The following is a 23,695-nucleotide window of genomic DNA, read 5'->3' as shown; positions in this document are numbered from 1 at the left end:
ATCTAACAAACAAACGTGCCATTGGTTATAGTACGGAATCAATTAACTCCTTCCTGGTTTGCTTCTGCAGATTGAAAGCGGCGCTGTGTGGAAGCAAATTTATATGGACCTTGGTATTCCCATATTAAATTCAGCTGCGTCATATAATGTAAAAACTGCATACAAAAAGTAAGTATTCGCCCAATTTTGAGAGTGGTATAACTCCTAAATTATCCTTTTCTAAGCTGAAAGCAACATTCTGACTGGTTGCTATAAGGAACTCTATTGCAGTTTAGTGAATAGGCCCCTCAGTGTTGCTTTGTAGAGGGAAGACAGGAATGAACAAATTCCTGTAAGAAACTGCTTACAAAACACGTTTGCACCTGTATCAATGCAACCACTAGTTTTTATTTCCCATATAACGATTCAGTGTTGAATATTTTAGGCCAAAAGTTTAAATATTCTTTAAATATAAATCTCACAATTTTGTATATGTTTTTACTTGTCCCTTTTCTGCCATGCTAGCAGGCATTAATTTTGTTATTTTGCCATAGAAGCAACCAGTCAATATTCCACACAAATCACAGGAACTGTATTAGCTAAGGGCTTATACTCACAAGCATTTTTAATGTGTTTACAAATGCATTCTGAGCAGAAAAAAAAAACATTTTATATGTATTTTTTTAATGCAGGTAAGTGCGTTTTATCAGTTCCAAATGCAACCCTCTATTCTCCTGAATTATGAACATGCTTCCAGCGCAAGAAAATGCAGCATGTTGCTTTTAAAAAAACTGCAATGAAACACAACTGCAGAAAAACACAACTTTGAATGCTTGACAACCAAGCAGAATATAATGGAATCAGTTAGTGAATGCATTTAGTTGTGCTCAAACCTGCATCTCAAATGCACATTGAACACATGCTCTTGGGCTTTTATTGTCCCTGCATGAAATAAGTCCTTCATGAACATGATGAGATAGCAAATACCTACTGAAAAAAACACTAATTCTGACTTAAAATGTCCTTATTTTTAAGGTATCTGTATGGGTTTGAGGAGTACTGTCGCTCTGCAAATATTCAGTTTAGGACTATTCACCATAATGATCCTAAACCAATAGAAGAGCCTAAAGTGGAAGAAGAGAAACCAATGGAGAGCAGTGAGCAAAAAGAGACAGCATCGCCTTTATTAGATGCAAAAATGAAAGAGGAAGATGAATCGGACTCTAGCAGCGAATATGGAAAAGAAGAGACTGAAACTGAAATGAAATCACCAAGGGTATGATGACTTCTTAACTCCAAATTATGGAAAGTCCATCTACCATAGACTTAATTGTATTCCAATTTTTTTTTTCTAATAATGGCATGCATATAAAAACACTGAGGAATTATTTAAGTCTATATTTAAGTTTATATTTTTAAGATGGCTTATACTTTTAAACTTAAGACATACTGTGAGCATAATAGACCTTTCATTAGGCAACTGCTAAAAGGGCTTTCTTAGTGTGTGTGTGTGTGTGTGTGTGTGTGTGTGTGTGTGTGTGTGTGTGTGTGTGTGTGTGTGTGTGTATATATATATATATATAAGTGCAAGAGAGGCCAGCACTCACGGGGCTTTTAACACCATGTCATGAAGACAAAAAGAGTTATTATTATAGCATGGTTTCTTTATTAATCCGACGTTTCAGTTCCAGGCTGGAACTTTCATCAGGGAAAGTTGCACTTTTATTTGGATTTTTTGCATGAGCACCCGGGCATTCTCCTCATTGTTTGTGGTGTGCTACCTTTGCTGGAAGTGTATATATATATATATATATATATATATATATATATATATATATATATATATATATATATATATATATATATATATATATACATGCAGAAATATGAGCCGCACCCACAGGACTTCTTCACTTTGAAAAAGGCTGTGAAAGCAGCCGAAAAGTTAGCTTTATGCTTCAATAAATTTTTATTTTTTTCTCACATTAAGTCATGTGGGTGCGGCTCATATTTCTGCATGTATATTTTTGTTTGATACTGCACCCAGGCATTCCATATACCGTTTTTTACGTGAGTGCCAGTTGCCATATTGCTTTCTATATATAGATATCTATATCTATATCTCTATCTGTGTGTGTGTGTAATATATATATAATATATGTGTGTGTGTGTGTGTGTGTTCAAATGTAGAACAGGTGTTCCCACTCACCATCCACTTCTAAACTTCCTGTTCTGTCTGCATAGAAATCTAATAGGAGTGAGTTACAAATTAGATGTGGGGGCAAGAGACTAAAAGAAACAGCTGGTAATGCTTAATGTTGCTGCGGAAGGAATGTGAATAGCTAACTATGTCATAGGTAACCTGTGTGTGTATATGTGTACGCATACAGATGACTGGAAAATGGCAAACAAATATTTTTGGTTTATTGTTGCATGAATATTTTTATATAGCGGAAAATAAACTGTCATGTTTCTTGGGGGATCAGGATTGGGGTTTATAGCAACCTCCAGATAACATGGAACTTAGAAATTAGCAGAAGCTTCCCCCTGTTAGCTGAATGAACTACCCTCAATATTCTCCTTTCAGATTAGGACTACTGGTCTTTAATGTATGGGACACAAGCTGTCCAACCCCCTCCAGCTTAAAAAGGTGTTATAGATGACCGAATTAGCCCCCTTTTAAAAGTGTCTGTGCCCTTATGTGTGTATAGATTGGTAGGTGTGGGTTAGGTGTGCTGGGTTTACTTGGATGGGTTGAACTTGATGGACACAGGTCTTTTTTCAACCCTATGTAACTATGTAACTATGTATGTACACACACAAACACTGCCGTATATTGCGATACAGTTATGGGACCTGTTATCCAGATTACTCAGGACCAAGGCTTTTTTTTAATTCGGGACACATTATATTAATATCTTGTGTAAGGAAGTTTGTGTTGCCTTTTGCAACTCTGACATAAATATCCCTTTTATTGATGTACATCTTGGGCTTCCTGTGTGGTGAAACGAATTAAAGATTTAAGATTGTTAAAATAAAGCTTGTTAAGAAAACAAAAAAAGAAATGTTTTTTTATATACCATTTGATTGGAATCCTTGGCTGATAAATGTTTTTCTTCTTTTAGGGGAGGAGAAGGTGTGCATTCAATGCGTTTTCTGTTGTGACGGATGTTGAGGACAGTGACACTAGAAAGGACAACAACAAGGAAAACAAGGATATTGAGGAAGACCTGAACAAAACAGAGGAAAAGGAGGAAGATGAAAGCACTCCTGTGCGAAGGAGCTTACAGTGCCGAGCAAAAGGAGATCAGAAAACCAAAAAGCAAGATGAGTCAGAAAGAGAATCTGATGAAGATGATGAAAAACCATGTGAAGGGTAAATAAGTCATTAATATCACTATGCAAATGTTGGTGCACCAATCTGTAGCCATTCAGAACTCAATAAAGCCCCATTATGGACACCAGCAAAATACATGATACTGGCCTCAAAGTCTAGTCTCGCCCAGTGATTTAAGAAAATCGTTGGTTCCTTGTGTAGAGCTATTTTGGAAAGAAACCTTTTCTGCTTGTCAGCATTCTGGTTAGTTTTCATGCACAGTATTGATGAGATTGATAGATGGCCTTGTTTATTGTTTTTATAGAAAAGAGGATTCTGAGCACAAGGGAGAGACTGAAGAAGAGGATGAAGACACAGAGGATCGAGACTATCTCGCTGGAACTAAAGTTAAAGTGAAGTATGGGCGTGGGAAAACTCAGAAAATTTATGAGGCAAATATAAAAAGCACGGAAGTGGATGGAGGAGAGCTATTATACCTGGTTCATTATTATGGCTGGAATGTAAGGTAAGTGTGAAGAATGTAGCTTTTTTTATTGTCCATATGTGCCCCACCAAAGTATTAATTTGATTATTTGTATGCTGCCAACTATTACTCAGTTTGGTCAAAACATCTAATTTCTGTCAACCCCAGGTAACCAGTTGGGAGAAACGTTTTGAATGGTGTTAATTTTTAATTCTTAATCTCAGTATGGCTCATTTTACTTCGCAAATGCAGTAGCTTTGTTTTTTCCCCACAGTGCACCATTTCTTCCCAGAATTCCAATGACATTGCAGTTGCAAGGGGGCAATGTGCTTGCAGCAGTTACACAGCAACTGCAGTTACATCTGGTTTGCCAGAATTAATGCAACTGTGCATGCATTTTCCAAATTGGATGGAATTGCACAGAAGGGAGTCTGGCCTCATTTGCAGGGATCAGCAAGTGACACCTGCACCTTGTTCTAAAGGCGCAACTTACTGCACCTATTGACACAGGAGCTACCGCATGGTCAGGAGGTGCCAGTAGTGCCAGGAATCCCCTCCGTTAATAGGTGCAGCAGCACTACATGAATCGAAAAAAGTGAAAGCAGGAAGGAACTGGAGCCATTGTCAACACTGGGTCACATTCAGTCTGTTCAGACAAGATTTTGGAAAGCACAGGCTAAATAAAAATTCCTCTTGACACTGGCAGTCAATACACCCCATCTGATATTATACTTGGAGGTTTTATAAACCACAGCTAGGCTTAGCTTATTCCTTTTGCTTTCAATGTTTACACTTTGTTATCTAAGAGGCAATGTCCTACAGCATATAGTTTTGTTTCAGTAGCATGATAATGTACTCTCTTGCAGATATGATGAATGGGTAAAAGCTGACAGAATCATCTGGCCTTCAGACAAGGGTGGACCAAAGAAAAAGCAAAAGAAAAAAACAAAAGTAATTACAAAACAATTTTTTTTTTAATTAACCATTTACCATGTTCCATGAGTCTTTCTGCTTAAAAAGTGAGGAATAAACCATACAAATTTTAGAGGGCCAGAACAACCCCTTTTTGAAAATATGTTTATCTTGTCTGTGGATTTTTCTGAGTCTTTAATTTATATACATTATTTATTTTAATTTATTATTTCCCTGCCAGAATAAAGATGAAAATGAAGAAAAGAAAGAGGATGATAAGCGATCAAAACGAGGCCGTCCTCCTTTAAAGTCAGCTCATCAGACTAATATGACCTGTGGTCTGCCAAAAACTCCGACTAGCGAGGGCAAGACATCCGTTAAAAACATGAGAAATAGCTTATCGGATAGCTCCTCATTATCAAATGGGCTAGAAGGTAAATGTAGTGCAAATAAAAGTCATAATGAAGGGCTTAGGTTACAAGCATTGTTTAAAATGTATACTGTTTGTTCATATGTATTTTCATTTTACTTAGTTATTATATTTTCCTTTGTATAATAGGATCAGCCAGGAGAAGAACAAGGAGGAGCTCTGGATTATATGATTCTGACAGATGCTCAAATGGTGGGTATTGGGTAACCAGAGCATTTTCATTATGACTTTTATAGCTACCACATATTTTGATAGTATTTTAGTAGTTCTTGCACACCCAGTTGTCATTCTTTGATTATTTTTCGGTATATCACATTCTTTTGATATTGTTTTTGCTGAATAATACCCACTTGAGAATAGAAACAAAATCCTAGATGAGACCCATAATCAGTAAATAGCTTATGAGTTTAATGAGTTTATTGGAATACTCAAAGAAGAGGGTAAGCTATAAGATGGGTACAGCCTAATCTTTCGAGTAATAGGCTATTTACAAACAACCTATATCTTTGAGTGGACAGATGTCTAACATTCTAGCCAGAACATTACTTCCTACTTTCAGCTTTCTAACCTCTTAAGCTGGCCATACACGCACCGATAATATCGTACGAAACCCCGTTTCGTATGATATTCAGTATGTGTATGGCGAGTCGACTGATATCGCAAGAGGCTGCTGATATCGGTCGACTCGCCGATCGGCCAGGTTAGAAGGCGCCTGATCAAAATCTGCCTTAAGGGCTGAATCGGCAGAAGGAGGTAGAAATCCTATTGTTTCTACCTCCTTATCTGTGGCCGACCGATGGTCGCACGAAAGATCGGAAATCGCCACGTGTGTGGCCACCTTTAGTCAGTGACTTTAGGGGGGGGCCACATGGGACATAACTGTTCATTTAGTTTGTGAGCATGAAGGTCAGATTCAAATGCAAACTAACTAAACAGGTATGTCCTTTATGGCCCCCCTCAAGTCAATGATTGGTTACTGACTGCTAACGGCTTAGAAAGCTGTAAAGGAGGAAGTAGAGCTCTGGCCATTATGTTAGGCAAAAATATAATCTATAAAGGCAGATGTCTATCTATATTGAAAACTTTTATATTTTACCCAGTTTCATTTTAATACTGAACTGCTCCTTTAACCTTTATGATTGCACTTTTTAAACCAACATGATGGCTTCTCTAATTAGTTTGAATTTTTGGTGGCTTATTCTGCCATTTTGTTAAGAAACATGTAGTCTGTTACTGTTTTCAGTTAAGATCCAAATAATCATAGCCATAAATGTAGCTTAAGCTCTAGAGCAAAAAAAACATGTTGCTCACACAAAAATAGCGTTGCTCACATCTTTTGACCAATCAGACATGATTATGTCATGGTAAGCATACTAAAAGCAACACTATACAGATCATGAAACAGAAATGTGCCTGATCCTTATTATGCAAACGGATGCATTTATTCTTATATTAATGTTACATGGAGTTGTTATAAGCTTTTATAAGCTATAGAATGACTAAGCACTGTTAAGAAGAATAATTTGATCCTTATTAATATATTTATTAATATGCCTTAAACATTTTGAATTACCAGCAAAGACATTTTTACAATTCAGTTTTATTTCAAAAGATATCATTAACATGCCTCTTCTAACTCTTGTTTATTATTTCCCATCCCAGACTCAAGCACATCTGAAAGTGAATCTGATGAAACATCAGAAAAGGCATCAGTAAAAGAGGAGGAGGTCCTACCAAAGGCTGAAGAAGAACCAGAGAACATTTTAAGCCTAGTTGATATCAGTCCTGTAAAGGAAGTGCCGCCAGTAATTTGTCTTCTAAAAGATCCGGAACACAGTCCAACAAAGCCAGCAGAAACTTTAAAACAAGAAGTGGAGGAAAGTGAACAAATCGTTCAGATTTACGGAAAGCAAACAGAAGAATTGGAAGAAATAAAGGAGGCAGAACATCTGCCAAAGTCCAAGGGAAGGAGAAGTAAAACAAAAGATTCTTCTGTAGAGAACACAAAATGTTTGTCAGCAACTCAGGAAGATACATTGGTTGAGCCTCATGTGGAAGAGGACACGTTAGACCTTCCATCATTATCCCCTTTACAAAGTAAGGAGCTGCCGTTCACTCCAAAGGAAGCAGAACTTCCGAATGACCAACTTGCACAGGAGAAAAAAGGACTAAAAAGAAAACCACTAGAGCAGTCTTCTCCTGACAAGAAATTGCGGACAGAGTGTGACCCAGAACTGCCTGTCATTGTTGCAGAGGAAAAAACTGAAGAGAATAATGAGGCTCAGGAACACTTTAACACTATTCATGAAGATGAGGAGCTTCCAAATGTAAACGAGGAAATGCCCTCCTTAACAGCTGAGCTTGAACATGTGCATAGCACAAGGACTGATGAATTTGATATACCACTGAATGAAATCACTAATATGCCCTACCAAGAGGACCAGGACACAATGCCCACAATTGGGCCTGAAAATCTGGTCTGCCATGAAGTGGATCTGGGTGATTTTGATGAAAAGGACAAGGTAGAGGATATAGTAATGGAAAAGGTGGAGCAAGACACACAAACCATACACCCACCTACGCTGCCTCCTGCAATACAGCCCCATAGTTACTCTGTGGCATCTCCACTTGCACTCAGTCATGACGAGTCACACAGCATAAAAAGTGAAAGTGACATAACAATTGAAGTGGATAGTGTGGCAGAAGAATCCCAAGAAGGCCTTTGTGAGAGCGAATCTGCAAATGGATTTGAGGCCAGCACCACTTCAAGCAATTGTAGTGTAACGGCACAGGAAGCAGATATAACAGAAAAGGGTAATTTTATTACTTGTAAGCATGAAGTACATTTTTTAAATACAGAAATGTATTCTATTTTCAAATAGTCTGATGCCTTCAGTTTAGATATCTGGTCAAAGGTATATAATTACTCCTGTAAGAGAGATTGTACAAAACCTCCCTGTTTTGTTAGGGCAGTGGCACTAGGGAATATTGGTCGCCCCACGACAAATCTCCGTTACCGCGGGCTACTAATCTCCCCCCGAGATTATTCACCCACGGTAGTGAAGGTTTGTCGTGGGCAACCAATGTCCCCTTGTGTCACTGCCCTTAGGGGCCATACCTGTGTGTTGGTAATCTAATAGACAACATTGCAAGGACCAGACATAGTCAAATGTAAAAAGACTTGGAGAGCAACACAAGCATCATAAAAGTTCATGGAGGTGCCAAATAAGGGCTAAGATTGGCTATTAGGTAGCCTCTATGCACACTATCGGCTTATAGAGGGCTTTATTTGGTAGTAAATCTTACTGGTAATCTAATTTTCTACCCATGGTACCCATGCTTGCTTTGTTTATCTCAAGAAATAATTCATTATTCAAATGCAAAATGAACCCATATTGTGTGTATTCTGTCACTATTTGCCATTGGAAAGTCTGGAAAATGTCACTGTCAAATGTCCCCCGTAAGCAGAGAGTAACCTGTGCTTTTTTTATGGGAACTGTTGACAGGCACCCTAGTTCCTCCTTCGAGCACGTCATTATAGTAACTCCCTATGATATGTTTTATTTCAGGTCATAAAAGGATAAATGAGAGCCTCAGTGGATCATTAGCAAAGAAACAAAAGCGCACACCAAAGCGAATAAGTACTTCATCTAAAGTTGAAAAGAATGGCATAGGTGAGTGTGAACATTATTGGAAGCTCGACTGAGCATGATACTGCTATGAAACACACAGACATTATTTTTATGGAAATATCCCTTTAGCGAGAGCAAACATAATGCCACTGTTAATAGTGCAACATTAGCTTAGCATTTTTGGTCTTTCTAATAGTCATAAATGTTCAACACTGAGGACATTTTTTTGTTAGTTTTTTTTTCCTGAACACTGTAAATCATACTTTTTATTGTCCCCAGGCCAAAGTAGTGACAGTGAAGACCTTTCCACGCTGGATACTTCCAGTAAATGTACTCCTATTAAACACCCGGGTGTGTTGAAACCGCAAAAGATCATAAGATCTCCTGTCAGAATCACCTCCCCTCATAATAAAGATGGCGAAAAGGATAAGCATCGAGAAAAGCACCATCCGCATACATCACCCAGGGCATACAAATGGACTCTGCAGCTAAGTAAGACTTGTATTCTGTAATATATCATTGTTCGAAAAGGTACAATGTGTTTTTTCACCATTCTATGTCACTGGAATAATTTAGCATGGTGGCAATAAAAACTGATCTCTTTGATTACAATTGGCAACTCCACAAGTAATTCATGACTGCCAGTTATTGACTGAAAGCATGACAGCGCTTCTAAATGTAATGTCTAGTTGTTTATTGTACTGGAGTAATTAATAAATTATCCTAATGTTAGATACCCTTTATCTTGCACCTGGAGCAAACATTACAGCCCATGAAACTCACAGGCATGGACCAGCCTTTGCCTAAAACTACCTGAATATTTAGGCTCTCATAATGCCATGTGTGCATGCTGCAACATTATCCTTTAAAAGAATGGGGCCTTTTCTTTGTAAAGATTGTAGGTATTTAATGTTTAAGGAATGTTAAATGTCTAGCTAATATTAAATATATATCAGCATTAAATATACAGGTATGTTTCTTTTCCAACCATGTCTTGTTGCTTAGGTGAACTGGATAACATGACTGGCACTGAGAAGATAGTCTTCCTCCAAGACAAGCTGCAGGAAATGAGAAAATACTACATGTCCTTGAAATCAGAAGTAGCCACAATAGACAGAAAGCGAAAAAGGTTAAAAAAGAAGGACCGGGAAGGTAAGACATGAGCTATAATAGAATGCATGCATTTAGTAGATTGCGCTGTTTGAATGAAGTCTGGAACTCATATAAGCAGTATGGTTCTTTGTCATTTATAAATGCGCGGAGAAGGGATGTTCTGTATGCACAGTAAGCAAGTAAAGAAAAGTCCGTTACCGGTACTTTTCCGTACATGCATCTTTCTTGCTGATTAGAAACCTGAATATGCTGCTACATGTTTATAGTGTACATGGTATTAAAGTTTTGTTCTTTTGTCTTTTCTCTCTCCAGTGTCCAATACAGGAGCCTCAATGTCTTCAGGATCATCAGAGACAGGCATGAGCCCTTCTTCTGCTTCTCCCCCACAGAACACTCTTGCTCTGGAGTGCAGGTGATACCTGCCTTCTCCTCCTTTCCAGCAGTCTGCTGCCATGGACACAACTATCCCCCACTATACCACCACATAGAGCACTCTTACCGGTTTGACATTGCCAAGTGTTTTTTTTTTTTTTTGCCATTTTTGAATAATCCTCTGCTGAATTGCATAATGAATTCCCTTTTCACCAGGTCTTTTTTTTTATTCTTATTAAATAAGATTATTGGAGATAGGAGACTAGCAGTCAGTGGGCCACAGACCGACTCCAATGAAAAATAAGACTCCTACAAAGGCCCACAGAAAGAAACCTGGAAAATGGACTGCTAGTTAGCACCTACCAACTGCAGCTTTCCGTTCCACCTGGCTGCCTCTCCTCTTCATTCTCTAGCGTCTTCATTTTGGAAGCACTTGCGATCTACAGAACTGCCAAAGTCCAATGTGTTCAGCAGAGTGCCCAGTTTTAAAGCTGTAAGCGAGACAAAATACATTGTGAAAGGGAGTGTGTAGTTGGCTGAAAACTACATTCAAACAGACGTCTTCCACTTTTTACAGGAATTTAGAGCACACGATTATGCAAATATTTTAAATGTTTATTAATGTTTACAGTGGAATTGTGAATGTTTTCAGTGGACTATCCTACCCCCTGGCAAATATATTTTGTCTTTTTTTCTATGTAATTTTCAGAGTTTTTATTTTGTTACAAAAAAAGACAAAAAGAAAATATATAACAGCAGCAAAGTTATTTAACAAGATTTCTAAAGCTGATTTTTTTTTCCTTCTTTTTTTTTGTGTAAAATAAGGTATTATCTTACAACTTGTTAAATATATTTATTCAAACATTGGATGTTGTATTTTTATGTATTTTTTAAAATATTAATAAAAAAAAAAAAAAAAGAAAAACGAAGAGAAGGGTCTAGCTTAGTTCTCTACCAATACAACACAGTAGCTCTTAAAAATGAATGATTTTGTTTTTGTTTTTTTGGCGCTTGGCTCTACAACACTGAACAAGCTATTCTCATATTCCTAAAACTTTGGCAGTCTTTGTACTTACCTCCCTGCAGGAAATTTCTGTCCACTTAACTCTTTCTAAGCCAGTTTCCATGTTACTATACTGCTGAATGATGCTCCTACATGCAGCATTACAGTAATGCACCTATGTATGTGAAGGCTATGGGTTGCCCCCCATAGGCACAAATGACATTTTTTGTAAATAATCCTGAAGTCTGTATTTAAAAGATTTTTCATATACATGTACAAAAGTGATTTTTTTAAAAGCAATTTTTACTCATGTTTGTACATTAAAAATGGGGTTTTACCCTTCTCTCCGTGTTTAATATACTGTAGACTAACAAATATGGATTCTCTAGACCAATGTTTTTAACCAGATCCCAACACAGCCTTTGTAATCAGGAAACCCCAGCTTCTCTTATATTCATATATATATATATATCTATAAAAGCACTGCAGTTTAGTAAATCACTGATTGATTGTCATTTATCCCTTTTCTGCCAGAAGGGCAGATGAATGGACCTCGCTTTCTGGCAACGTTGAGGGTAATTTTTAGTCTGCCTGGGGTATGCAGAATCCAGGGGTAAGACTTGCCCCCACCCACCCATCCATATCTGTATATCAGAATGAGTTTACAAGAGCTGATAGTTAAGAGTTAAACACTAGCGAGGGGTAGCATTACTAAACAAATCAATGTATTTTATTTTGCCGCATTGTTAACTTGTAAGTCAAATTCCTTTTTCAGCACAGAGTATTTAACCCCTTGGCTGCCAAAAGGGGTTAAAGAAAAAGTACTCCTGTAAAATGCACTTTTTCTGTCTTTCTTAAGCAACGCAGAGTTGTGTATGTATAGAGCGCTCAGCTAAGAGCATTAATAAAGGCAATGGTTTCAAGTAGCTTGATTTCTACTAGTCATTGTTTTTTTTCCTCTCTTGACTGAACATCGCCAATCACTTTTATTCAAGTGTGCTTGTATTGCACTGGAACAGGACACTGAACTGTAAATCTGCTTAATTAAATGCAATGTTTGACATCATATACCTTTTTGTGTTGCTTAATAACTAGAAAGGGCATGCAGGTACACCAGTACAAAATATTGCCTGTTCTGTACTAGCAAGACAAAGGGAGATGGATTCTTGCTTGGAATCATTGAGATTCCTCAAGAGTGCTATGGGGCAGATTTATTACTGTGAGTTTAGAGCTTACATACATAAATAACTCACCTATGTTCTATTCATTCCTATGGGATTTTTAAAAGCATATTTATAACTTTCACCTATTAATAAATACACTTCTAAAAATCCTGTAGGAATGAATAGAATGTGGGTTTTATGTACTAAGGTCTAAACATTTTGATAAATCTGCTCCTATGTATTGCAAAAGGAAACTCTACACCACTCTTATGCTTATACACAAGTTCTGCCTTAAAGAGAAATTAAACCCCTTAGCGGTGTATACTGGCCCTTTTGTTAGGGCTAGTTGGGAATAGTTTCTGGCACTGAGTGCTGTGCTAGTGTTTCTGTAGTATACAATTACAATAGCTTTAGATTTTTTTTTTATTTGAAGACTATGAAATATTCTATTCTCTCTGGCTCTGCACGTTACACAGATCTTATAGAGCTGAAACATTTGGCAATGGTTGGTTGTTTTGTTGTCTTATGGTATGATCCTCTTAGGGTGTTCAGCATCTTACCTCTTAAAAATCTGTGATAAAAGGGGTTTGTGTTAAAAAAATATTAAAAATTTTGGGAGTTTACAAGTGCGATGAATACTGAACTTTTAGTACGTTTTAGAATGTCCTATTTGTAGCAACTTTGTGATCAGTATTCATTTTATATAGATTTTTTCAATTATTTGCCTTCCTCTTTAGCCTCTTTCCCCTTTGAAATGGGAGTCACTGACCCCAGCAGCTAATACTATTGCTCTCTGAGGCTACATTTTTATTAATCTTATTTTAATTTTTTTTTAAAGTTTTAATAGTATGATACAACATGTGTAAATTACATAAGGCATACTGAGTCATTTAAGACCCACATTGGACCATGTGCCCAAGGTAAGTAAGGAGTACAATAGGGAAAAGGGGGTTAGTGAACCCACAAACTTTAGACATGGTAACGTAAAGACTTAGAAATAGGTTAAAAAACAAAGAACAGAAAGAAGAAAGTCAGCCTGGGGGTCAAAGGCTTCAGATTATGGCCGTGGTGCTAAATTGCAGGCTAGAGGGGGACAAATCCCCTTTCACTGGTAATGCAGCAATTGGTTGTAGCTAAGTGTCTGAAGGATGGATTTTGATTTTATGGGATATTCTATGTTTTTTGAAGCCCAAATTGTGTTTTTTTTATTGTAAGGTTGGCTAAGAGGGATTTGTTTAGTCTCCAATGAAAAGGTTTGCAGGAGGTTGGGAGGATGTTAAATAAAAAAAATAAATAAATTCAAAAACCATAAAATAAAAAATGGGGACCAATTGCAAATTGTCCCAGAATATCAGTTTCCAGGGTTACAATGGTGCAAGCTGACATTTGTCCACTTGTTCTTACCAAGTGCTTCAGCACTTAATAGGCCACACTGAACACCTATTATAATGCACACAACCATTTTACTTTTCTATAATAGCAACAGGGCTGTGAGTTTGATGTTTGAATGTCACAACAGATTTTATATAATTTCCCTATATTTTTAGAGTGGCAGAAAAGTAAATTCCATGCTTTAAAAGGGCACATTTTCTGTAAAGACATACAACTGGCCTTCTAGTATACCCTACCCATAAAGTCTAGCTATTCAAAGGTTGTGTACTACGAGATGTAGTGACACTTTCCTCTCTGAATTGTACAGACACAGGAAGCAGTCATCTCTTTGGAAAACCCTTTTTGCCAGATATCAGTGCAGGGGTTGATGGGGGGGAGGCAAGCAAATGGGGCTTTACTGAAAACGGCAGAAGGGGGTGCCAATGGTGAGCTGATAGAGATGCGTGTGGTGACCAGGGATGAGCTGTGGGTGTTTTTGTGGGAGGCGACCATGGGTCCCATAATAAGCATCCTGTGAATTTTCGTTTTACCTGCCAGTCCCCTCTGTCTTCTGCCCCAGCAGTGAGCAAGTAATTGCCAAATGTGCTTCCCTGCAATGTTTCTATTAATTTTAAAGGCAAGTGTAAAAGGCCTGATACTGGCAGCTACTGTTAAGGGCAAAGACACACAGAGCTACTTAGACAATACTGAGAAAATGCCTCTGCTAAAACACACTGACAATTATGAGTAAAATGATCAGCAGTCTGTTTGTGTAGTCATGACAAGTAGCTGCTACTAGTAGCTCCGTGTGTCTTCACCCTAACACCCTTCTCACCTCAGTATTCAAATTGCTGGGGTCCCTAAACAGGTACCCCTAAACAGCAGGGAGAAGCAACAAGTGGAGGCCTCAGAGTTGGGTGATTGCAGCAGGGTTTGGGGGGGGGGGGGGTGCAATATTTAAAGAGGTGATAAAGTAAATAAAAAAAAAAAGCAACTTTTCTTCTATTTGGAGACAAGTACAATATGATGGCACTTGCTTGGTTTTAACACTTTTCGTTCCCTTTAAAATCCTGAAAATGAATACTGGTCAGCGGAAGGGATATATTCAGCTGACCAGGATATATGTTGTGCTATTTAGTTTTTGTGTGTGTTTGTGTCTTTCAAAAAGCAGGGTTTTTACCTTAAAACAGAAAGGCTGCTGACAGAAGGATGCTTTAAGAAAGGGACTTCTATGTATATTCATGTCCTCCATGTAAATGCATTCCACATGCCCCTGTGCTTTGTAGCTATACACAAACGTAGCAGCACAGCATATAGGGAACAATCAAAGAGCTACAAGATACTGCTACACTTTAAAGGCTTTAGGGTTAACAAAAATAGGTTGGAGCTCCAAGTTCTACCCTTGGCCCAGAAACTCATTGTGATAGCCAAGGTAAAACTGTCTGATTTAGGACAATCCATACAAAGTTAGCCAACACTCTTCTTAATAGGACACACTTAATTAGTAAAACAACAAAAAGGAAACTGGCTCATGTTGGGGAAAAGTACACTACTGTTATGTGGCAGTTGCAGCTAACCTGGGGAAGCATGATGTTGCATCATGCATCTTACAAACACTTTACATATTAACATTTGATCAACACAATAAGATTTAATAATGTTTTTAAACATTTTATTATAAAAGTTTTTTTAATCTCAAAGGGTGGGCCTTTATGTGATGGGCACTTGTGTCACATGAAAAGTGAAAAAAAAATTGCTGCTGACTCAAGGTTGCTCCATCCCTTTAATTGCGCAAATCTGCTATTGCAGTATGAAGGACGGACAACTTAACACTCCATTGCTTCTTTGTCTTGCAGGGCATTAAGCTCTTAGAATTTCTACAACCTAGTAGGGTAGTTTCCAATTATCTATCTCGGCTGACCAAGAAGTCCGGCTTTAGCAGCTAAAGCTTCATTCTGTTGTATGTGGTACTCTTGGAATCTCATAGATATCCTCTGGGTCATTTTCAGATACTTTTGTAGACAGTGTTCTGAGCAGGTAATCTAGAATACAAATGTAAAAAGATAAACAACATGTAAAGCCTATGACAGAAAGCCAATGTTTGTCACCTAACATAGATTGGTAGGTTGCTTATTTAGTAGCCAATAAGATTTCATTACAAGCCAGAAAACTGGGGCTTTTGAGCTTTTGCACCCATGCTGGTCAGGTTGTACGTTTCCAGAACCCCACAAATGTTGTAGGGCTTGTATGCAAAGGGAAACAAGTCAACTTTGCGTATATAATGTATATATATTCACTACTCAAAAATCACACTTACATTTTTACACAATTATCAAATTTGTGCAGCAGCTACACTTATATTGTGCATATAGGTGAATAAGGATGTATGCTAGGTAAGATGCACGTAGTTATGTATACAGATAAATACAAAATAATGTTGGTGTTCGCAGATATGGATATGCTATCAATTTGCTTAACACAAACTAAGAAGACGAGCCTATAGTTTCTTGCAAAATTTTAAAACACCCATAACTCATTTTATTAGACAATAATTCACATCAATTACAGTGCAAATTGTAGCCTTTTTTCCCTGCAGTGGTTTTTCCCACCTATGCAACGGGAGCATTTTCATGAATAATACTGTGCATGGATACAATGTTGCTCTCTTCCCCAATGGCTTGTCCCTACTAAACTCTCTTCTTGATTAGTTTCAAGGATCATGTGAAACATACCTCTTCTGCCTTAACTTCTCTTGTTGTGAAGTCCTTCACGCAATCCAGGAAACAGTTTTCTGTCAGTTTATTATATGTCCCAAGAAATTCTTTGAACTATTGGAAAAAATGTAACAATGAATGACCAGCACAACTGAAAAAATACACATCACCTCTGCAGTATGATACTGCAAAATCTAATTTGTACTGATGTTTCAATAGAGAAATGAGAGTTTGTGTTACAAAAATCTTTGCCCCCTCCTGACCCAGAGTACCTGCTAATGATGGAGCTCAGGCTGTTGGACTAAGCAAGCAGATTTCGCTCCAAGCTTCACTCCACTGGTACTATCAAATGCTTGCACCAAAAAAAGCAGCCAGTGAAAAAAGGGGTGTATGGCATCAGCAACTTCACAGAAGGCCCTAGAACCAGGTCAGGACTGGGATTCAAAATAGGTCCTGGCAGAGGCCCAAACAGCCCCCCACAGGCCAAATAAATAGTGACTGTCTATGACATCTTACAGCAGCCCCTCTGGCATTTGCTAGAAGCCACAGATTGCCAGTCTGGGCCTGCATAAAACTCAGTATGTTCATGCAGTTACATATATAATTTTTTTTTTTTTTTTTTAAATGTTAGAGGCAATATTACATTAGTTGTAGTGTCAGACAGGGCCTCCTAGGGCCCACCAAAGAGTCTGACCTAAAAGGACAACTCTCACAACAACCAAGGGTCCATATAACCCCTAAATATAATAGGGGTTAAAATGGAGTTCTAATGCAAATATAAAAAATTATTTTCTTTTGCTGCAGCCCACTGGGTCTTATGGTGCTCTGGCCGGTTACTACAACCTCCCCTTAGGTACTTGCCAATAGGATGAAGTCTTATTATCTGGAACTTTGAAAAATACATACATTTTAATAGACCTACAACCTTATTCACAGTTTTATAATATTTTTTTTTGCAAGGTAAAAAAAAGTATAATAATGTTGCAAGTTAATATTATTTTGCAAACATTTAGGGAAGTTAATTTATTTTAACATGTGAGTAAATGTAATTATTGGTAGCCCCTGACAACACATAAAAAGAAAACCTTTACCTGTTTGACCTGATCAGATTCTGACATCTGTGCTGCCATAACTACTGCTAGCTGTAAAACCAGTTACCTGTAAATAAAGCACATTTATATCTTACTCATTTGGTTATACAATGTTTCAAAGAATAGAAAGGGGTAGACAAATACTGCTTTTAGTTAAATGAAGGTGTTTAAGAAACGATGAGTAGAATTACATTTTCTTCCATTATGCCACGAGTTCCCATTTGATTAGGAAGCAATCTTATTGAGGTTAAGGTTTAAAAATTTTATACTACCCTTAAGACATGATAGTCCTCATTGACTAAAGACATATTAGATTCAATAACTGTCTGTCCAATGGCTGCCAGTTATAAAAACCTGTGTTCAATTAAAGGTATCTATGTTTTCTCTGCTTTAAACTAAGCAGTGCACAACAACTCACCCCACCTTCACAGACGTTCTGCGAGGAGGTGAAGGGCCTTAATCAAATTACCAATCCCAGTTAGTTTGAAGACACACAGAGCTACTTTGCTCTGCTAAAACACACATAGAGACAATTATTAGTAAATGATCAGCATTGTCTATTTTTGTATCCATGGCAAGTAGCTGCTACTAGTAGCTCTGTGTGACTTCACCCTTAAGGTCTCCATACACGGGCCGATTGTAGCTGCCGATATCGGTCCCTTGGACCGATTCGGCAGCTTATCAGCCCATGTAGGGGCAGAAACGAGGGGCCTGCCCGACCGATATCTGGCCAGTTTCAGCCACGTTAAAAGATTCAGTCAGATAGGGGAACCCCGAACTGACTGCCCCATTGCTGCCAATATAATTCGATCGTTTCGCCCCAGGGCCAAATGACTGAATTAGTCTACACGCTCCCCGAATCGCCCACCCGTAGGTGGGGATATCAGGTGAAGATCCGCTCGCTTGGCGATCTGGCAAAGCGAGCGAATCTTAAAGTGTATGGGGACATTTAGGGCTGTGACAGACAGGGAGATTAGTCGCCGTGCAACAAATCTCTCTTGTCGCGGGCGACTAATCTCCCCAAAATGCCATCCCACAGGCTAGAATGTTAATCGCCGGTGGGATGGAATACGCGGCCTGCGATTTGCCAAACTTTACTCTCAAGGCAACTTCCGCAATTTCAGGAAGTCGCGGTTTTTTACATTCTAGCCGGTGGGACGGCATTTCTGGGAGATTAGTCGCCCACGACAAGAGAGATTTGTCGCACAAACATCCACTAGTAAAAGGGAGGGGCATGATTATGTGGAATTTATTATCTTTGTTTAAACTATATCTTCTGATTACAGGGGTTGTAATGGCAAAAAAAAACCCAAAAAACAACATTAGGCTAGTTTCACAAAAAAACGCAGGCCGAGAATCAGCCCTTATGATGGCACCAGCCTGCTACCTTGCCTGCACTCGGAAGCATTGTCTCTGCCCAGGGGTACAGGCAAATGCTTTATAATACATTAAAGATTGATTTTTTTCATGGATAATGAAAATAAATTTATCACGTCTTATTTAGCAGGCTCCTGTTAAAAACAAGGTGTCCCTGTAACCATCTGCATACTTGTAGAGGTAAAGCAACTGCTTCTCATCTTCCACCAACATGAATCTCAAGAGCAGCAAGTCACCCTGAGAAGGCAATAAGGTTTTTAGGAGCAAATAGGCTGGCTACATACATTAATGCTATACTGTTATCATTAGGGGACACGATGACCTTGGGAAAATGACCAACCACAACAAATTGCATTTTACAATACACACACCCTTTAATATATCATTTTAATAGGAAAAAAAAACACACTTATGTTGACAACATCAAAGAAATGTTCCATACATGCCTAATTATATACCATGCTATCATGCATTCAGCGCTACATTGGGATAATAGGTAATTAATATTAATAATAAATGCGCAATGCCATCATGCCAACAGTAGTACATGGGATCCCATTTGGAGGAAAAGAGGGGTTTCCGGGGTCTTTAACCCGTGACTCGCCATTTGACGGAAGCGAATGGAGGATGCCCGGTATTTGCACAGCATGATTGCACAACCCAATGTATTCCGTCTCACTGACACTGAAAATGCATTGTAATAACACGTATGAGTTTATATAGCAAGAGTCCAGCCTTATGGATCTCCATACGCACATGTAAGAGAGAAGCACACACACAGTCAGGTACAAACCAATGTATTGTCAAGGGCACTCATGGTCTCTATACTCACTGTTTGGCTCCCAGCAGCCCCCGCTCTCCTTGCCCTGCCGCCGCTGCAGCTGCACTGACTACACGTGGGCGGGACTAACCCGGCACACACTTACATTCCGGCACTTTCGGCCGATTTACGTGCTTCTGTCAAAATGGAAAAAATGATAGTACCTCGTGATTGTTGTGGAGTTCGCGTTTGTCTTTGGCTTGTTCCATTTCTTTCCTGCTGTCAGCTTGTCCCTCTAGTTTATCGTATCGTCGAATGTTTCAAGTTCGAATCGAAAGTTGAGCAGTTGCTAGGCGCTTTCTGCGCCTCACAATCAACAGACCCCAGAAACTCATTGATGTAAACTATAGTTCCGTCCCTTTATGTTCTATGAACATTTAAAATCCACAGATGAGATAATCTCTTTCTACATAGGAACTATATGTGCCCTTAATAATTTAGAAAAGACCTCCTCTTCATTATTGCATCACTAAGACATTATTTTGCCCAGTCCTGCTCTTAATGGCAAATGCCCATACCTGATGCACTCTTACCTTCCAGTTTGTACCTGTATGTTACCCAACCACTCAGATTGTAAGCTCTACAGGGCAGGAACCTCTTTCCTACTGTGTCTCATACCACATGGCACTTACCCCCCTTGTATTTATATATATATTTATTGTATTTATTTATTATAACACTCGGGGCCGGAACTAGGGGTAGGCAGAAGAGACAGCTGCCTAGGGCGCAATGATTGGGGGGCGCCAGGCAGCCTCTCCTGCCTACCCCTAGTACAGTTTTGCGTCGCTCCGCATTGCATCGCACACCGCGTCGCGCCCCGCCCCCTCGCTGAACTGCGCATGCGCGTCAAACCACACAGGAGGGGGGGTGCGATAAAGTGGTGCAGGGGCGAGGTAGCCGACAGGGTTGCCTAGGGCGCCCGGTCAGCTCGGCCCGCCCCTGATAACACTTGTCCTCCCTGTGTGTAATTTTGTATTTTGTAAGATTGTACAGTGCTGTGTACCCTTGTGGCGCTTTATAAATAAAGTTATACATACATACATACTGTCAAGGCAAGGTGCTCTGTCATATTCAGTGACTGCTCTGTCAATACCATTATTGATGCTTTGTATTTATATTTTGTAGCTTATTTGTAAATATTATTGAAGTGGATCAATCGGTATGTCTGTGGCATGTTTTTTTAACAATATAGGAAGATTTCTGCCAATAACAAATCATTTTTTTCCAAGATACCTTGCTGGTTTAACATGTCAAGTATGGCCCCGAATGTTACACCTGCACTGGACCCCAAAGGCAAAATGCTGCCCTAAGCCGAGTGTCCAAATTTGTATGCACTCACCATTGTAATTAAACATTGACATAGCAAATAAAAGACTAATTTCTAAACTACAACATCTAGGATCCACAGAAATGCTGCCTGACTAAAAGTCATAGTTCAGCCTTATCTGTAACCTTGAGGGCCTCGGGTTCTATCTCCCTTTGTGAGAAGACTACAATTCTATGTATGAATTGTAAATTCATACTGAATGTTATTCCAATAAGTCATGGCGCTTCTGTTTTTAACTCTACTGACGTTCCATTGTGACTTCTTGTTGCTCGGATAGGTGTTTCCGCCCGGAATGTTTTGGGGACGGACACGTTGACCGTTGTTGCTGGGAGGCAGCTACAGTCACAATGACAGGGGCGGTAATTGTAGCTGTATAATCTGCTAGTGCCTGAGCAGTAGGAAAGCCTGCAGACTAACAGAACCCTAGGAAAGCAGCGCCATGAGGGAAGGAGCCACGGACATGAGCTGGGATTCGGAAGCCAGCAGCACTGCCAGCGGGGTGCTTATCCGCTCTACCAGTATAAACAGGACCCCTGCAGGCGGGCAGGGCAGAGAGAGACTGGGTGCGGGGTCTGACAGTAATACAGCCTCAGTGGCAGCGAGACATCAGGGGGAAACCGTGGAACATGGTGCAACTGTGGCAAGAGAGAAGCAGCCAGTGGCAGCTGATGATTTTGGGGCAGTGCTGAGAGACTGGAGTAGCGATGCCACAGGGTGGGCACCAGAGAAACTGGAGCAAGAGGAGAATGAGCCTCCCAAGTACAGTGCGAGCTGCAAAGCGGGATCAATAATAAGCCCTGGTGGTACGAGAGACAGCTCAGGCAGCCCTGTGGGCAGCAAGGTGCACATCTCTCTGACAAGGCTGCAAGAGATACCCTCTCCTTATCCAGACTTTGCCTTCAGAAAGCATGATGCCTCTTACATACCCGCAGCTCTACCTGCCAACAAGTACCCTGCAGTTAGATTTACTTCAAGTGACAGCAGATCAGGTAAACAAGGAACCTCAAAATGACACAAGGGTCCTTGTATACTGTACTGTGCTGCACTAGATCACTTCAGTTACAACATTTCTGCCTGTCAAGTTACTGTGAGTGGAAAGTAAAGCATTTGCTCCACTAACGTGTGTATACATCTTTGGATTCTAAAAGCAAATATATCCTGGCACATGTAGCACTTATACACTGCCAGGTAGAAATGTTTAGACCATTGACTAATCTCTCGTAGTAATGAATTCAAATGTCCAACACTGATGTTCTGTTCTTTGCGATATTCTTATTTCAAAGCTCAGACCCTCCAAATGAATTATATCAATCTCAATTGGTTCTGTGGTAAAAACGTTTTTTAAAAGGGATCTAATGTCATAGAAAGCATGATACTGGCATAACAGAACATATGCAAGCAGGCATAACCCCTGTATGTTTATTATGTGAAAATGCAAAAACATGTATGAATTCACCCCGCTTGCTTATACTCTGCTGTGCTGGTATTGTATTTTCTATAGATTTGGGAGGGTGCCAACCCTCCATACTAAGCACCAGGCTTACCTAATTGGAAGAGGTACTTTTTCATATTGGACCTATTGACCTATGTTAGTATACATAAGACACTGTAATACAGATATAGGATTTATTATCCAGAGTGCTTGTAGTGATGTGTGGGCTGGCCCAATACCTGCGGGCCTCTGCACATTTGCGGGCGGGTTCAGGTTGAGCTCTTCCACGTGCCCTCCCCACCTGCAACCTTTTACTGCTGGCTACCTCTTCCAGCTTCTGTATTTATAGGCGGGTTAGGGTCGGGTGTAGGTTAAGGGGTTTTTTTTTGACCCACACATAACTAAATGCTTGAAACCAGGTGTTTTACAGATTAAGGATCTTTCCCTAATTTGGATCTCCATTCCTTAAGTCTGCTAAACATCATTTAAATGTTAAATTAACCCAGTAGGATTGGTTTGACACCAATATGGATTTATGTAGTGTAGTTAGGATCAAGTGCAAGGCACTGTTTTATTGAAATTAATTGAGGTGTGCTACACGGTGGCCAAACGGCTTATTGTAGCCCCAGGTGCACACTAAACCCTCTGCCCGGGTAAAACAGTATCAATGATGAATAAACAGCAGCACTCCGGTTATGTGGGGAAAAAAAGGGACTCTTGCCTTGTGCACTTGAGTAAAAGTCACTTTTTTTCAACATAACCGGAGTGCTGCTGTTTTTTCATCATAGGCACTGTTTTATTATTACTGAGAAAAAGGAAACCATTTTTAAAAATTAAATTATTGCCAAGTGTTTGCCACCCTCAAATAATTGTAATCACTTACCTAGTACCTCGGGCCAGAGCACCTGTTATCCAAAACTTCATTCACTCAGGGTTCCCCCTAGCGAGCACCATCTTCTTCTTCCAACTCTTATTTCTTCACTCCTCTGGGACTGATACACACAGTAGAATGAAAAAGCTGGCTTTTTTGTTAAAGCTCTGCTTTTTCCTCTACTGCATAACCATGTGAATAAGGAAGATGGAGAAAAAGAATTGCTCTGTTGTGGTCACTGGAAGAACCCCGGTGCAGGCTAAGAGGAGCACTGCCCAGGGTTTGAGG

General features: G+C 39.3%; 3 protein-coding genes across 8 annotated transcripts in view; 2 read left to right on the top strand and 1 right to left on the bottom strand.

The window, feature by feature from the left end:
• The window catches only part of arid4a (AT-rich interaction domain 4A), a 39,569-nt gene extending 27,396 nt beyond the window's left edge, over positions 1-12,173 (top strand). For 2 of the 3 annotated variants that reach the window (XM_012969010.3, XM_012969011.3), the window contains exons 14-25: positions 71-168; positions 1,015-1,255; positions 3,105-3,355; positions 3,621-3,821; positions 4,646-4,730; positions 4,933-5,125; positions 5,251-5,313; positions 6,784-7,950; positions 8,691-8,795; positions 9,033-9,245; positions 9,759-9,905; positions 10,179-12,173. In XM_012969010.3, the coding sequence (XP_012824464.2) occupies positions 71-168; positions 1,015-1,255; positions 3,105-3,355; positions 3,621-3,821; positions 4,646-4,730; positions 4,933-5,125; positions 5,251-5,313; positions 6,784-7,950; positions 8,691-8,795; positions 9,033-9,245; positions 9,759-9,905; positions 10,179-10,282 (2,868 nt within the window). In that variant the 3' untranslated portion in view covers positions 10,283-12,173. The remainder of the gene's footprint in view (positions 1-70; positions 169-1,014; positions 1,256-3,104; positions 3,356-3,620; positions 3,822-4,645; positions 4,731-4,932; positions 5,126-5,250; positions 5,314-6,783; positions 7,951-8,690; positions 8,796-9,032; positions 9,246-9,758; positions 9,906-10,178) is intronic. The other variant, XM_002933730.5, reaches the window with a different exon arrangement.
• Positions 12,174-15,406: 3,233 nt separating this feature from the next.
• timm9 (translocase of inner mitochondrial membrane 9 homolog) lies at positions 15,407-23,519 on the bottom strand. 4 transcript variants are annotated; one of them, NM_001171668.1, is given in 4 exon segments: positions 15,407-15,817; positions 16,508-16,603; positions 17,581-17,647; positions 19,790-19,811. In NM_001171668.1, coding segments are annotated over 3 exon segments (270 nt in total). In that variant the 5' UTR covers positions 17,620-17,647; positions 19,790-19,811; the 3' UTR covers positions 15,407-15,682.
• The window catches only part of kiaa0586 (protein TALPID3), a 101,072-nt gene continuing 98,735 nt past the window's right edge, over positions 21,359-23,695 (top strand). The window contains exon 1 of the mRNA XM_002933744.5: positions 21,359-22,093. Within this exon, the coding sequence (XP_002933790.3) occupies positions 21,544-22,093 (550 nt within the window). The 5' untranslated portion in view covers positions 21,359-21,543. The remainder of the gene's footprint in view (positions 22,094-23,695) is intronic.

Source organism: Xenopus tropicalis, chromosome 8, assembly GCF_000004195.4.
Source record: "Xenopus tropicalis strain Nigerian chromosome 8, UCB_Xtro_10.0, whole genome shotgun sequence".
In the NCBI taxonomy this organism is placed as follows: domain Eukaryota; kingdom Metazoa; phylum Chordata; class Amphibia; order Anura; family Pipidae; genus Xenopus; species Xenopus tropicalis.
Note: the sequence above shows the minus strand (reverse complement) of the source record. Positions and strands in the feature narration are given on the sequence as shown.

Bases quoted from the DNA above. Each gene is read 5' to 3' on its own strand.
- timm9 (XM_012967960.3), bottom strand. From the start codon at position 17,619: ATGGCAGCACAGATGTCAGAATCTGATCAGGTCAAACAG. The intron at 16,604-17,580 runs GTAAAGGTTTTC...TTTTTCCAATAG, and splicing joins AATCTGATCAGGTCAAACAG to TTCAAAGAATTTCTTGGGAC. The intron at 15,818-16,507 runs GTATGTTTCACA...TTTGTATTCTAG, and splicing joins GAGAAGTTAAGGCAGAAGAG to ATTACCTGCTCAGAACACTG.